This window comes from Manduca sexta, chromosome 11, assembly GCF_014839805.1.
Source record: "Manduca sexta isolate Smith_Timp_Sample1 chromosome 11, JHU_Msex_v1.0, whole genome shotgun sequence".
In the NCBI taxonomy this organism is placed as follows: Eukaryota; Metazoa; Arthropoda; class Insecta; order Lepidoptera; family Sphingidae; genus Manduca; species Manduca sexta.
This window is the reverse complement of record NC_051125.1, coordinates 4,366,703-4,383,881: the sequence shown is the minus strand read 5'-3', so window position 1 is coordinate 4,383,881 and position 17,179 is coordinate 4,366,703. Positions and strand designations below refer to the sequence as shown.

At 35.1% G+C, this 17,179-nt stretch overlaps 1 protein-coding gene and 2 non-coding genes across 3 annotated transcripts; 2 read left to right on the top strand and 1 right to left on the bottom strand.

Annotated features, from left to right (window-relative positions):
• Positions 1-12: 12 nt before the first annotated feature.
• On the top strand, positions 13-2,140 carry LOC119188993. Its single transcript, XM_037437439.1, has 2 exons — positions 13-225; positions 921-2,140. The coding sequence occupies exons 1-2, from the start codon at positions 189-191 to the stop codon at positions 1,316-1,318; spliced, it is 435 nt and encodes a 144-aa protein (XP_037293336.1). The 5' UTR covers positions 13-188; the 3' UTR covers positions 1,319-2,140.
• A 9,805-nt stretch (positions 2,141-11,945) lies between these two features.
• Trnar-acg lies at positions 11,946-12,018 on the top strand. The gene has a single exon. It is a non-coding gene; the product is annotated as a tRNA-Arg (tRNA).
• A 629-nt stretch (positions 12,019-12,647) lies between these two features.
• Trnar-acg lies at positions 12,648-12,720 on the bottom strand. Its single transcript has one exon. It is a non-coding gene; the product is annotated as a tRNA-Arg (tRNA).
• Positions 12,721-17,179: the final 4,459 nt, after the last annotated feature.

The following is a 17,179-nucleotide window of genomic DNA, read 5'->3' as shown; positions in this document are numbered from 1 at the left end:
GTCAACGATAAAGAAGCGCTGTGTGGTTGATAAATTCTAGAACCTCTTTAACCTAAATGTTTTAGTAATTAAGAGGACTAATTAAACTGTCATTGGTTTTTTCAAATGACGTTAGGTTTAATTTTATATATCGATCTGTATAGTTTTATCTCTTATGCGTTAGTGATTGTATCTTTTTCGGTTTAGTCATGAAGTTATTTTATATAGTCCTCTTTACGCTTATTGGTAAGTTTGTTATTTTAAATTGATTATAAATGTGTAGTATATTTTAGTGGTTGGTGGATAGTTGTAATTGACAATGCGAAATTTTGAATATAATATCGGTGTAATAATCAACTCGCCTAAAACTATATTATTGTGATACAATAGTTTTGTGGAACACGTCAGAATTAGAAAATGTTTATTATTATGTCGTATCTTTCCTATGGGAAATTACGGTAGAAGGTCGGTCATTTTGGAAGCCTTGTGTGGGAGTACACTATTATTAGGAAAGGAATTATTATAAAAACGTCCCTAGATAATTTTTGCCATAGATCAAAATTATTTAATAATTGCTACATGTTAAACTGATCGTGTATAGTCGTAAAATATTATATATACAGAACTATCTATTTATTTTTAAGTGATAATAATAAAGAGAATAATTTAAACCAAATCAAAAGTAATTAACAATGGAAATATAATATTTATAAATATCATAATATAAGTAACTATCAGGGTGAAATCTACCATTGTACAAGGAGGATCATTTAGATATTTTTTATTACACTTTGTGGTAGTACATTAAAGATTAAGGCACATACATAAAATAGGAATAATAATAAAATGAAAACAATAGTACAATTGGCGGTCCCATCGCATTCTACGATTTCTTCCAGAAAACCTGTGTTTATTATATAAATATTTGTGTAACATTACAGGTTACTCATTACAACTAGAAAGCTACAATGGATATGAAAATTCAGCTGAACTGTCATCCAGTTACCTTAACAAGGAACGGTTTAATAAATATCATAGGTCGCATTCCTACACCACCAAGGCACCGATAAAAACATTACCATATAATTCGTGGCACCAGAACTTCGTCACTCAACCGCCTTTGTCTTACAGCGAATCAGTTATAGACGAACAGCCCACTATGCCAACAATAATAGAAAGTCGGTTAATGTTCGCCGAAAACTCAGTACAAGCAGATACGGAAAAACCCAAGACAAATTTGAAGTTGATAACAGCGAAGATTGTCATGTTTCAAGCAAAGCCCGTGCGGCCCGCTGACGAAGACGTCTTGGAGTATAAAACAGTGTATTTTAGTGATTAGAATTTGAGAAATGTACATTCGTAGTGAAAAAGATGTGTCGGAAATTGTTTCTGTTGTTATCACATTTATTTTAATTGGCACGCCAAAGAGTGGTCACTTGATGTAAGTAGAGTAGAGTTCAGATAGTGTCGACTGACAAAAGATTCCTCGTAAGTCGACGTAATTTTGCCGGCCTGTTTGAAACTCGGAATACGACACATAGTTTTGAAGAGTCACAAGTTACATTTATTTGTATTGTAAGTTGTTAAAGTAGCCTTTACTTTGTAAATTATAGGTCATGTTAGAACTTAGATTTTCGAAATATTGAAACTGAATATTAATATAAAAAATGATATTAAACGACTTATTAATTAAAATGAATTTGATAAATCATTTTTAGTTTAACTCATGCTTATTTATTATATTCAAAATTTATGGCAGTGAGAGGTAACAGAAGTATTTTTTCTGGCCTTTGGACTAAAGCTAAAATCAGATCTATTTTAAAAAAATTACATAAGTATTCCGATATTAATCGATAACAGATAAGTATTACGTTTTATGTAAATCAATTATGATTATGGAAGCAAACAGTTATGATTTTAATCTAGATATTGATTTATTACTTATATTTTAGGTGCCTGGAGGTATTTGTTTTGACAAGTAGATTTAGTGTTAATATGAATCACTTTTCACTGTAGGTGCATATTTATTGTAGTAATTTTTTTTTAAACAATTAATGTTGCCAAATATAGTTTTACTTAATATTATTAACAGTCAAAGATATTCGCTTGTTATTTTATTAAGAATTATAACTTCTGCTTAAAATATTATGAAATAAATAAATCATAATCATTACTTTAGTCTTTGTTAATATAATCATTGCACACTGCACAGTAACTATGAGACGAGTGCTATTTTTGCTATAAATATTCATATAGAGGAAAATGACATTTTCCTTTGAGAAGACTCTTTATCCATTCCATTTTAAGAAGATTTCTTATTGTTTCCAATCGAATCGAATTACTAATTTTCCAGAGATATAGCTCTAACTTATCTCTATACGCGGTCCCTACTTACTGCTTCTGTTATTACAATAGCCATTATGCGTTGAAATATTGATACTCTAGGTGACTCATGGGTATACAATATACATAGATATAAGTATCTATGTATATTGTATCTGTTACTTTATAAGTAAAGTAACAGAACCCTTGGAGGCTCACCTAATTTTAAAATCAATACATATTATAAAATTTAAAATAAAATAACAGCACAAAAAATATACTAAAAATATGGATGGCGGGCCTTGTTAGGAACCGGGTGTCCTTACTCCAAGTAGCTTTACCTACACCAACAAGACTGCAAACACGTACGTATATTTATGACACTAATATAAAATTATCAGTAATAACGAGTTAATAACCAAATCAGTTTATTTCACTCATAGTAAAACAGAACCTAACCTAAATTCCAAATTATCCAATCCCAACATAAAATTATTCAAGGTTGAAAAATTCAGAATCCGTTTTAGTATTCAACAATATACCTGCCACGTATAGTGTACATTCGACTTGGCAACCAAATCCGCTTGAAAATTCAGCCGCCGCTCGCTGCCGGGAGGGGCGGGTGGGGGTCGAGGGAGGGAGACGTCGGTCGTTAGTGACATTTCGTATTCATGACGTCACCCGCAGGCCGATTGTTTGCAATATTACTACACTAATTGGAATTGTAATTATACCCATATATTCTAGATAGTAATTGGATCGGCCATATCCAAAGGCTTGTCTAACCTTGGATAATTTAGATGGAAGAGAATATTTTCATAATTATTGTAATTTCTGGGCCGGTCCCATATTTTGAAATGTTTTAACTCTTATTGTAAATAATAACCAGTTGTCCAGAGTTTCCATATAATCAAATTCAACTCAAAAAGTTTGGTGATAGATTTGGTGATAGATAGTTTCTAATTCGACTGGTGATTCTTATGTTATTTAAATAACTAAGGACTGATGATTATTAATCATTAATTTATTCTAACAGTGGCGAGGTGTGAAATGTTTCAAAAGGTAATCCGAGGCAAAAAACTGCCTTAGCTAACATATCGCGGCCAATCTAAAAGAAAACAAAAACTAAGACAAACGTTAATAAAGTTAAAAGAGAAGCCGGTACGAATCGGGTTGTGTGGACGCTTCGTCACTGTATTCTAACATAGGTGCAGCAGTGGGCTTCATGTGGCTGATGATGATGACGATGGTGACGATGCAATGAAAAGTCTTGGGTGTTAGATAAAAATGTAAAATAACCAAATTAAATATTTAACGAGTTTAGACAATAATCAATAAGATAAAGCTCAGAGGGGATAAGATTAAGTCCCGTTAGACAATGTTGATTATAATTAGTAGTATTTGTGGGGTTTTGCGAGCACAGCTCGATTTACGCTCTGAGGTCTCATGTTTGAAAACCGGGTCGGGCAAGTTGGGTTTTTTGATTTAAAAAACCATCAAAATTAAGCAATGACTACTATGACATCATGATGACTTTGTACCTGATATTATGAATGTAGCTTCAACCCATACCATATCAAATCAATTAAATAAACTCTGAATATCTTAGATGCACTAGTTATACTTATGTCTACCTCTGGGGAGTAAGTGAAGAACAAGTTCAATTTCAATCGCAGGATGATCAAACTTAGATCATAAAAGTTGTCAATAATATTAGAAGAAGTTTTTTCAAAGTAAAGATAACTGACCGGGACACCTCATTTCTCAATTAAATACCAACTGTTACACCAACTAGCAGCGATAGCCTAGTTCGGAGTGGAACGGACTGCCGAGACGAATATCCGCAGGTTCAAAACCCAAGAGCACGCATCCCTGACTTTTCGAAAATGATGTGTGTATCTTTGTGAATTATCGCTTGTTTTAATATCGTAAGGAAAACTGCATACTTCACAAGTTCACCATAAGAATTTCGAAGGTATGTAAGGTTTGCCTACCTAAAATAGGCCTGCGTGGTTGACTAAAGCCTAAACCCTTTTAATAGTTGATGTAAGTCGTAAAGAGTAGTGGAATTGTATATATTACAGGGATGATAATATTATGTTAACTACCTCGTCAACCAAAGAAATATTTAAATTTAAAATTGAACTAATTGAAAAATATTTTGTTGATTGAGTATTGTTTGTAAAGGTACTTATCTAAGTGCGCACAGTGCTTGTTCGAATAATAATTGAGCACCATGAAATAGGAAATACAGCTATGCCGTTGATAACACAGTATATATCAAAATACATGAAGAATATATTTCATTCCAGTCCATTTTTTAAATCCTTTTTATCATATACTTAATTTCCTATGGTTATGATTTGGAATAAATTAAATGCGAAGTTATTTATTATAAATTTAATGGTTGTTACACTTAATGAAGGTAGTCAACCACATAAAGGTCAAAGAATTAAAAATTTCAAATCGCTTACATAAGTTTTAATTCAGACCGCTTACATAAATTTGAAGGTAGACCAAGGTACCAATCAATGCAACCACATAATAACGAGTTTAGATGCATCTCATAATGTCATGGAGACAGAGCTTATCGTCATATAGAGCACAAACTTAATTCAAAGTGACAACCGTTTATGGACCTAATGAAATAAATAAACAAAGAATATAAGATGACAACGAAGGCGTAAAAGTATTGGATTTTGCAAGTTAATATTTATAATTATCCGACCTTTGGAACCTAGAATTTTTTAGCTAAATGAAGTCCAGTCTTAATTTATTGTTTATAAATCAACAACATTATATTACTTAATGTTCATCAAATTTTGGCCTATCATTATTGAACGTATGCCGGTTGATCCAGGAACTTGGGTCTTCGAGACTTAAAGTCCGGCGGGGTTTTTGTTTTATTCACCATGGACCGTATCTATTTGAGTGTATTTCTATAATTTATCAACTATGCTGACTGTCTTGGTGGAGTAGTTATATTATCAATTATGGTATAATGATATTAATAAGTGGGTAAACAAATTCAATGAATAGTTTTAGTCGTAATAAATAATAAAAAACCCCTGTAAAGGTATTGTAAAATAACGTAAGCAATGACGTTTTACAAATAGACACGTCATACACTAACAAAATGGTACATAAAAACGGCGCACTATTTGCTATATTCACGTACCTGTACATATAATCACAAATTGGCTCGAAGAAGGAATAAAAAGATGCAGCACACATTCGTTAGAAAAGGATATATATACATCGACAGTTACGTAACAACGTTAGTGCCGCACGCTCATTGGCTGTTAAGTCGGGCAATTACCTTACTTTCGTCTTGCCAGTATTGAGCTCGGACAACGTATCTATGTAATAAAAACATCTTAGAACGTAAGCCTTTTAGGGTTAATGTAATTTTCATAATTAATATTGTTTTCGGTTCTTTTTTCATTGTTTGTTTTTATAGACAATTTATACTCATATACTGATTGAAAGTTTGTTTTGATAAAAAATACAGCAAAATTGTAAATATCAATAATTCATTGAAAATTAAATTAATAATTAATATTTGTAGTTCGCTACTTGCTTATACTAATACACAATTTATTTGTTTTTTTTTTTATCGTAATGTCGAATTTATCTAATAATTATGTTACTAGGTATTACCTCATAATCTTAAAAAAATGCCCTACATATTCAATTGGCTAGAACGTTAAATATTTATTTATTTATTTTTGAATTCACTTACATTTAAAGATAAACTAAACTAAGCTGCTTAAATAATGACAATACAATATTAATATATTACTATAGGAAATAAAAAATGACGGTGTAGGACTGAGGGTGGATTTACGTTCTAAGTAAATGTCGGTCAAGCCTATGAATTATTGAAGCCAGCCAATGCACTTCGTTACTTATCTTGAGATATTAAATGTTAAATCACACGATACCTAGTAAATATAGGTTCTGCCTACAATGTATGCAAACTGAACTTCACCAAGCTCTACATAGTTAAGCGTTTGAATCTTAAAAGAGGTGATTGAGGTGAATCTCATGCGGTAAAACGACTAAAATCTGATACATTTACTTAGTAAATTGACGTAAATACCATATAGATGAACTCTAGGACTCTATTTCAAGGAAATTTTTTGATATCAGTACATCTTAATGTTTAAATGATCGAAGTACGGTGTAATGAGTATTAGGTGCTTGACAGCGACCATGTCAAATTATGTGAAATGTATGTACACACCTGTGTTGTCGTGCAATGATCGACTGAGTGGTGGCGCAGGCGGCGTGGACGCGTGTTCGCCTCCGTACAATCCACCAAACTCTTCAGCAGAGGATGAGGACGCGTTACTGCACTTCCGACCCTTGTCTGGCGTGTACTTGCTTTCGCCTCCCGACGGTAGGAACTTGGCGTCAGGTTGGTGTTCGTCGAGCAGGCCTGGCACTCCGAGCAGCCCGCCCACCAAGTTCGGCCGCAGCTCCTCCATGATCTTGGAGCCCTGGCCGCAGCCACCACCGCCCGTAAAGTTGAGCTGGCGGCTGAAAAACGCCGGGAAGATGTTGAACTGCTGCGGGTCCGGCAGCGTGGCGAGAGGCGGCGCGGGCGGCTCACCGGCCCCCGCGCACGCCGCGCTCTTGAACTCCACCGTGCTGTGGCCGGCGCGTTGGCTGAGCGACCAGCGCGGCTCTCCCGCGCTCCTCAGCTCGTGTTCCGTGCCCTCGCCGTCACCGTCGGCTCGGCCCCGACGCTCACTGACTAACCACATTATAGTGACGTCGCACGTCGTCGTTCGGCCGCGCCGCCCCGCGCGTTAATTGTTCGCGACTGCGCGAGAGGACCTCACGTCGACGCCCACGGGCGAGACAGAAACGGCCTGTTCCCACACCCCTGTAATCGATGTAAAATCTTTATAGAGATGCTGCGTCCCATTCACCCTCGGCGCGAGTTGCGCGCCGTGGCCCTGTCGCGTTGGGTGCCGTGCCGGCCGCCGCGCCGGGGCCGGGGCGGGCCGATGGGGCGGCAGCGTGTCGGGGCGCGCTGCGGCCGTTGATTGGCGGCGGCTGGATGCGCCGCGCCCGCCGCGTCGCTCGCCCGCCACCGCTCCGGGCTAGATACGCTTTTCTTTGTTTTATTGTCCCCACGGCTTCTAGTCGATCTTGCGTTTAAAGTTTATGCATTGCACCATGTTTTGTTTCACAAAACGCAAAATCATGTATGAAGTTCTTGAGGTAAAACGTGAAACAGAGACAGATTTGCCGACGTTATCTCAAGTGCTTTGTGATCGTGACGATGTGGTTGTAGTTCCTATTAGCGACACAGCGGCTCTTGTCGATGAACAATGTAAGCAGAGGCGTGCGATGCTATACTACGCTGATAAATAGGTTCCACAACAAATCTGCGTATAAGTAAGATTGCCGCCAAATAAAATTAAGGTTAATAAAAAAGTTACTTCCACGATATCACATTTAAATTTTTAAGTTATACTGAGATTTAGACGAAGCCGTTTTTTTAATGAGCGTCCGCCAGACCAAGATCGTTGTGTCGTGAGAATTTACTATGACCTCAATACTTAAAACCTCTGCTGAAAGATGTCGTTAAGTACCACACAACTTTAAACTCTGGAAATCCAATCTTAACCCTGATTTTTCGTCGCATCACAGCACTTTTGTCGATATGCAAAACCAAGCAAGTGCTGGTCACAGTGTCACCGATAACATCTAACCCTTTGCGTATCCCCATGGCGTAATGAATATCATTAGCTATACAGTATCGAACAGACTGCGCTATCTATTTATAATGAGATTGAAGATAACATATTATTACGGTTATTTGAATTAACCAGTAATTGATATATTTAAATTAGGGGATAATGTCCCCAAACTAGGTAGGTACCTCTTTTGAATTATGGGTATATGTTATAGCCGATCTGTTTTTTTAAAGATCCAAATGACTACAATATTAATCGTTAAATCAAAATTATTAAGGAATTTATGAATAAACAATATTTTTTTTTGTTATTCCTATTACAAAAGAAACATTTTATAGATGTGTACATCACACTCACACGCAACACTTTTATAAAGCTAAAGATTATATTTACCTGGGGTATGAAGTATTTCGAGGTTTTAATGAATATAGAGCTTAGTTGACTTATGATAAAGTTTAAGTAACTTTTGATAGTCCATCTAGTACATCATGGGATGGAAATAGTTTGCTGAACAGAAAGCGAATTGACTATTTATTAACCTTTCCCAACAAAGATGGAAGCGTAAACACATAAATTAATGACAGTCTCTTTAGAAATCATTTTTCTAGAATTTTCCTCAAAATTAACATACATCCAAAAAGAAACTATCGCTTAAAACGTTTAAGCGAAATGATTTAGTTAGTAACAAGTTAATTAAGAATACATCACAAAAAAGCTAACAGAATTAATGTTGGAAACTTGAAATATCACGTGGGCGAAGCCGTGAAGCAATGCTTGTTAAATCTATATATAGTAAAATAACGGGTTATAATCATAAAGAGGAAAAGTTTGTAAGTTTGTTTGTTTGTAGGTTTGTACGAACTAATCGCTGGAACTACTGAACTGATTCTGAAAATTATTTCACTAATAGGAAGCTATGATACTCCTAAATGCTAAAGGCTTAATCTTAGGCAAATATGACTATCTCTGAAAAAAATATCACGCGGGCGGAGCCGCGGACAAAAGTTAGTCATAGATATTGAGCAGTTGGTTATTGTTAGACGTAAACTTTTATGACGCTCATAGATAATAAACTAAGTAACAATTTGACTTTAACTTGACGGGCAGATGTTGATGTTGACAATTTTTGGATCAGGACAAAACTGTGGCGCCTTAATAATGACTGCTTCTTCGTATTAGTAGTAAAACTTGTCTCAGAGTGTAAAGATAATAAAATGGTTCAGATTCAAATATCAATACTGCAAATGATTCCTTCCTAACCGAATTTCGGCCATGACGGCTAATTTTAACGGAGATCAGTCAAGTACGCAGGAAATATTATACTTAGTGCAAAAGTGTGTGCGCGATACACATGTGCACTCTCTATTCCTTCACTCTCATAGTCTGGTTACACGGCATTCCGACATAATCGGAGAGGAATGAGGCGAATAATAAATATTGAAAGAATACAAAAAAAATATAGAAATTTACAGCATGGTTGCAGTTCATAGAATCGTTGCAATTTGAGCGTTGACTGCACTACATGTCTTATGTTTAGTTTTGGAATGTGGATTGAATACGGTTCATAAATTCAGACACACTAGCTTCAGAGTAGATGCTGTGTACGTCTTTTTTTAAATCAGAAAAGTTTTTCATCCTGTCACAACCGAGTGAGAATCGACACCAAATACAATGTCGAGTGACATCCCTTGACAGTCGATAAAATGCCGTATCTATCTTATCGTATGTACGATTGCTCTTTCTTGGACGAGACACTTTGGTATTGTAAAGAGGTATATAACCAATGTAACTTTTTTAGGAATATATTAAAATAATTAAAAATTAAAAAGATGGTTAAGGTACATTTAAAACAATTCGCCTGTGAACGAGCAGAAGACGCAGCAAAATAGAATTCTACTTATAAAGGAAAGTTTTCGGGGTGTAAGTAGGGGGAGAAGTGAAATGTCTTAGAACTTTATTAGTAGTTTTAATTGATTCCCCGCTCCTTGAAGTAAGAGTCGGGAGCTTAAGCCAACTTTGAGTACGTACCTATGTAAACGTATGTATACTAATAAACATATTCGAATGTATGGACTGTTGAGGTGTATAAATTAACTGGGGGAAATGATGGTACAATTTAAATATTTAAATCTACAATAACTATTAAGTAAAATTATAATTTTGTTTTGACTGACAAAGCGCAACCGTATGCAAAGTTAATCAGACGTGAGAATTAAGAACGATTTATGTTAAATTTATCTCCCATTGGTATTTCGTTCTATTTATTACGACGGCAAAAGATTTTGGTACTTAGAGTTGTTTGTTTAAGATATTTGTAGTTTTTGGATGTGGAAAGGGTTTTTACTAATTAGTCCATAAGGAGCTTAGTAAGTTTGTATAGTATTATTTGGTGCTTCTTTTGTCACCCTAAAATAATTATACTAGGCTTAAGTTTTGGTAAAAAAGTTTTTGGTGGGAGTTTTATTGCGAAAAACCTCTTCCATATAATCGAATCCGTAAGAAAAATCTAATAGGATCTACAAAGTAATGGAATCAGTGATGGCTTACTTAATTTTAACAACTTCTTGGAATCGTTTCACGAAATTTTTTTACAAAAAACATTGATTAAACTGCAAAATATCGATATATATTGTAAAATGGAATAATAAAAGAACTAACAAAAAAATTTAGTATATTTTAGGATTTCAATAAGAAATAAACAAAAATACGGATAGTGCGCCATGTTAGGAATTGGACTATTGATAGTGTGCCATGTTAGAAATCTGTCTTTTCGATACAATGTCATGTTAGGAACCGGTTCATCTTAGGTCACACTTCTTTATGTAACTTCAGAATTAACAATCCTTTAAGGTAAGATGTGTATACTGTACTGCGCAAAATCTTTACACAAAATTTAAAATAGATATATAACGAAACTGCGTCTGCATTATCGGTGAAGATTTCTCAACTGAAATAAACTTTTAATGTAGTTCAGTCGAGTTCTGAGTGTTGGATTATAGTACATAAATTATTATACGTATAGGTACACACGTATTACAAATTGTCATGCTTATATCTTATGAGGATAGGCAGTATAGATTTATAGTTTGCAGGATTTTGTCTTCATACAATTTTTGCTTCATTATTCTCCTTGAGCCTTTGCAAGTTCCTTGGTAAACATAGCCTTCCCCTAAAGATATCCATCCCCTACCAATCTGGTAAACGCGGCCTGTATCCAGCGAGTTACTGAGATCTTTATGAGCAGTGGCGTAGTTAGGAGTGGGCGAAGTGGGCCCTTGCCCACGGCCTCGCATCTAAAGGGACCTCGCGAGGTCTCTTTAAGTGCAATTTTTCAAATTATTTATGTTTTTCAATATTCACCCACCGCAAATTTATATTTTTTCACTATCATAAATAGGTATGTCGTGTCAAAGCATGTTTGGTAAGATAAATTTATTGAATAGATCCTAGGAACGAAAGAAAAAGGCCTCGTTGATGCGAATTCGCCCACGTCTATATTAGTCCACGTAACACCACTGCGTGAGGACGTCTTTCTGCTTATCGGTGGACGTCTAACGCTACGTTGCATTGATTGTCATTAATATGCTTTTAACTAAGTAATTAATACAGAGACAAAATAGTAAGGGTTAGAAGGATAATATAAAACTAAAGCTACCTTTGTCTTCATTAGGTGTCATTGGCTTCGTACTTCTGTACTGACATGGATAAGTCCGGGTTTCGATTCCCATCTAAGGAAATTTTATTGTCTACTACATTTTTCCTTTTTTTAACTGAATTTATGATAATAATCTATTTATTCGAATTTATATTCCAGCTATGCGAGCATAATTTATTCGTTTATTTCTTCTGCACTCGGCTTATTATGTTCCTATTGAATGAAATAAATGTTTGTAAAATAAAAAACAGACCCACTATTATGTATTATTCAATAGCGGCCCTGTGGCGCAATGGATAACGCGTCTGACTACGGATCAGAAGATTCCAGGCTCGAATCCTGGCAGGGTCGTGTGTTCCTAATTTCATATTTTTGCTAAACCCAAACACATCTCAGTAGTGTTTTGTAATTTTAATAACTACCTGTTATTTGTCTGTGTGAAAGGTTTTTCAAGGAATAAATAGATCTGCCTATTTTTTCGGAATTAATATATGTCTACTTGTATATAGATTGGTTGTAGGATATTTTTATCCTCCCCGATAGCGGCCGCCGCACAGAAAGTGTAAAACCGGCCATAGTGGCCCACGTAAGTGTTGCGCTCTAATATTAGCTTGTGTATACCCGATTTCGAACAGGCCGGCATAATTGTATGTATTGGTGAGGGATAATCCTCTCTGGTTAGTCGATACTAAATATGGACGCCACTGCACTTATCATCAGATGATGGGAAGTCAGGCTGCCATGCCTGTATTAAAAGTTAATGCAGGATACATTTTGTCCTGGTTCATTATCTTCCATACCTGTTCAGAGATTCGTGCTATCACCATTAAAAACATTCAAGTCTCCATAATTTTAATTATTTATAAAATAAATGTTATAGTATTAGATGGATGCGTCAAAGCATATTCGTTATCAAAATAAACTAAATATTTATTATTAATGTAAGGATAATATCGAGGGTAAAATCAAAAATTACTACACGACCCTGCCAGGATTCGAACCTGGAATCTTCTGATCCGTAGTCAGACGCGTTATCCATTGCGCCACAGGGCCCGTTGTAAGTAGCGTTTAAAATACACTTAGATATTACGAACTAAAATCAAATGGAAATGTATTTTTTGTAGTTTTATGCTTATATCTTCAAATACACCCATAATTCGAAAGACCTCAAATTGACTGGATTGATAATACCATAGTGGCAGCTTCCTTGGTTAATGTTCTTTACGATGTTAGTGTTTATCTGGTAGGCGGTCGGCATAATTCTCGATATTTTTGGGAGTCATGCCGCGCCCTTCCTTCGTAGTTGATACTATATTGCATATTAAATATACTGCGCAATCCAAATTAAACATCATGTAGTCATTTTGAGTACCAAGAAGAAACGCTAAAAAAATTTCATTTTTAGATATTAATTTTTTAATAGAATTATGAAAAATGTTGCCTATATTAATGATAAGCAATTATTATCTTAATAATATACACATTTATATTTCACTAGTCTTTACCTACGGCTCCGCTCACGTGAAAAAGATTTTTCCAAGATAAATGTCCCGCATTATATTTTCCGGGATAAGAAGGAGCCTATAGCACTTAGAAGTAAAGGAGCTTTCTATTAGTGAAAATAAATATCAGCTTAGAAGCTCCTGAGATTAGCGTTCAAATAAACAAACACACTCTTCAGCGTTATATATAAGTATAGATACATACACAATCATCCAGCTACATCGAGGTTCCCGAATGTTCCACACTCGCTTAGTACAATACAATGGGACGATACGGTCACGTAGCTTGCACTCCTGTATTGTGCACGGGCGCTTCCATTTTCATACAACACTGTATCTACACCACTATATCTACATAATATGTACGTATGTATATACTATTGGAAACACCCTGTATTCGTGTCCTCGCAATGGTTTTCCTTTAGAATTGATTTGATAAAATTGGGTTTAAAAACCTAAAAATAAAACTAGTTAGAAATTTAAAGAAAACGTCTAATAGTTTGAGTATTAAATAAAATATTGTTGGTTTGTATCGATGTTTCTCTACACTTTTACAGCGATCGATAATTAATAAACAATACCTACATTCATAACTTAAAATAGTCAGAGGTGTGTGCCTCAAGTTTTGAACCTGTGGACATTCGTCTTGACAGTGCATGCCATTCCAAATGGGGCTATCGGGTACTTTACGTTTGTGTCACAATTTCATTAAATTCTAATACACATAAGAGTTTTCTCTAGAAAGAGCTGATGTCAGAAAACCAGCCCGTTACAAAACTAAATTAAATCACAAGATATAAAAAGCATTAGCGATAATTATACATTGGAGTATCAAAAGTAAACATGTACGATAGAAACCTGAATCATAGGAGATGAGATTCACTCACCTGCTATGAACGACTAGTTAGTTTCATCAAATCAAACCACTTTGGACGTTAGTTTGAATAATGACATAGACAGATTGACCATAAAATTACAAAACTGGATTTATCGAATCAATTCGATTGTATTGAATCATTTTAATATTCATTTTGGAACGCGCAATTACTTTGTTCAGTAGTCTTATACTAATTTCATTAATACAAGCTACGTTTGTTACCTAACTTAATGAGGTTTTGGAATACAAAAAGTATAGTAAAAAATGGTGAAAATCAACATTCTATAAGCCTTATAATGAGATAGTGATAATGCCTAATGATATAGGAACCACATTATACATTAAACCGAAGGTAGCGAAATAAGGATTTCAGTATATTTAACACTACGCAACTGTTGCCACCCACGTTGCGTGTATTGCTACTCCTAGCTAGAGGGCTTCTTAAATTACGTCTATAATCCTAATCGAATTTACGTTTCAATTTCCATTTATAAATCTTCATACGACACGTGATGCCAGTATTGAATTATTCTCTAATATCAGAAAGTTGTGGAAACATTAGATACGACGTAGACATCATATTATTTGTCTAGTGCCTACTGTATTAATTAGCCGCTTTAACCGCATATCCCGAACAACATCGAAGTAAATTGTCTATGATCTAAAACTACACTCTTTGCTCAGTATTATTTGGACTTTTTACTTCGTTAGAACAAAGCAGAGAGTTCTTGTAATAGTTTGTATAAAAAACCAATACAAATTAATTGAATTTCCAGTTAATTGATATGGTCGTAATTTTCAATAATTGATACGTTCCTTTGGGTTTTTATTTGTGTTTATTCCCCTTTTTGTTTTTTTATTGGTCTTGTCGTTATAGCTATTTCATAACCTACGTCATCAATGGCTTAATTTAAGTTTATTGACAGCTTCATCTTCATTCTTATGCCTTTAAACTGATAGTCAAATTCTTCAAGCCGTGCAGCGAAGGCGACCATTTAATAGGAGAGCTCCTTTCCTAGCCTCCATAAAAATATACCGACATAGGTAAGGATTAAGTAAACAAACAGCAACATTTGTTGTGACCATGTGCAGTAACGCCCACACCGCCCCGATACTCTCAGTGCCTATAATAATACATCAAAGTACATTATCAAAGCCCTGGCAAATTGTTCGATTTTCATAGGTGATGATTGGGGACACGTGGCGCGACACCCTCGCTCATGCGTCTGGAATCGAACTGCTAATCTTATCAATTCTTACAAGTATGTTAATAAAGCTTTAAGAAATGTTTATATTTAGTCTGAATAAATATGTATTAGGAGTTATTTATTTCGTTTAACATTTTGGATCCTGTGTGTAAAATAAGGGGTAAGTGTCTATGCAATGTAATTTGCGTCTCGATTTGCTGTTAATATTTTCTAGACATAAATGTGCCAGGAACAGCACTTATGCAGTAGACCAGAACCTTAGCATTTACTTTCTGAAAAGTTATGTGAATCTAGGGAAATTATCAGGTTTTTGAGTTCAAGTTACGTAAGAATTTTCGATAATTAAAATGTTATTGTCAGTGATCTTACGCATTACCTATTAGGAATAATCTGATAGGTCAAATAAAAAAAAATTGTCGCAAATTTTTCCGATCATAGATAATGACTCATAATACTATTCCACTCGTAGCCTAAACTATATAATCCATTCTACGACAGAACCTAACCAAAACACCAAACCAAAAATATACCTTTTCATTTAAGCGTAAAATTCCCGACACAAAAAACTGACGCAGCATTTCCCCGTCATACAATTTAACGCCAATAAAAGTTGCCGGAATAGTATTTTATGTGGGAATGGTGGATATCGCGATAAATTCAGCTCTGTCGCGCAGGACGTGAGTGCTTCCTGTGGCCGCCGCATCCGCCGCTTCCGGGCAGCCGACTCCGCGAATCCCGTCTTCACTGCACTATTTATATATTGAGGCTATTTGGTTCTTCGGCAAGGAGGTATAAAAATTGGGCTTAGAATAGATTGTACAATTTGTAGATATGATATCAAAACATACGATGCCTGTGCAGTTCGTAATTCGAATGTTTTTAATATGCCTTGTATTTAAATATAAATGGCACATTATAAGCCGAAATCTTTTATACACATAATTTATATTGTGTAATTAAAAAAATAGCCAACTGTGACCCCATATTGATCTGTGTTTATTTGAGAAATCGATTAAACTTAAACTTATAAAACACTTCATTCACATTCAGGTCCACCATAACCAACCATAATTAAATTTAACAATCATTTTCATGTATTTACACATAAAAAAACTACTACAGATACAAACCATAAACTACATATAGACAAACCGAAATGTGTTTACATTCTATTTACCCCTTTCTCAGGGTTCTAAAACTAGCCGTAGAAGGCGAGATGTTGGCCCGATGGGGGCGAAGCGGGGGTTAATTGCTCGAGATGATGTTTAATGAGTTTTTAATGGCTGCGACGGTACGGACCCCGTCGTTTAACCATACCCGAATATACACCAATTTTTAGAACCACTATAATTTGACACCCCACCTCCCTATTAACACTTATTCACAAGGCCTCATAGGGGAAGATGTTAAAGCCAACGGAGGTCAGAGCACACTGGTCCTGTGATTTATCTGTCGTTGCCAGGAACATTTCAATTTCACTTTATGATGTACCCCTGATCCTTTATGAAAACTTTTCATTCCACTTGGTTTATTATTGATATTTACGGCATAAACATGAATTATAATAATGTATTATGAATTGTTGGAACTTGTAAGCCCGTCATAGTTATTATTTAGAGGTTTCTGGATATTAAATTAAAGTATGAATTTTAAGAGCTAATGTTTTTTATAGTCTTTATAACACAGTGTCTTATGAGTTTATGATAAAATGAGAACCTCGGGTACGCTCTTCAAATTAGATATTTATTCGTGTGTAAATATTTTGCGTTGGAGTGTTGTTTAACTCAAGTTCTTTTTAATTTCTGGTATCTATAAGACGAGACTTGCATCTCATGAATTAGGTTTAAAATAATTTATGGACAAATGATATATTACATAAAAATATAATATTGATTAAGGCTAAACGCTATTCGCTGGAAGACCGT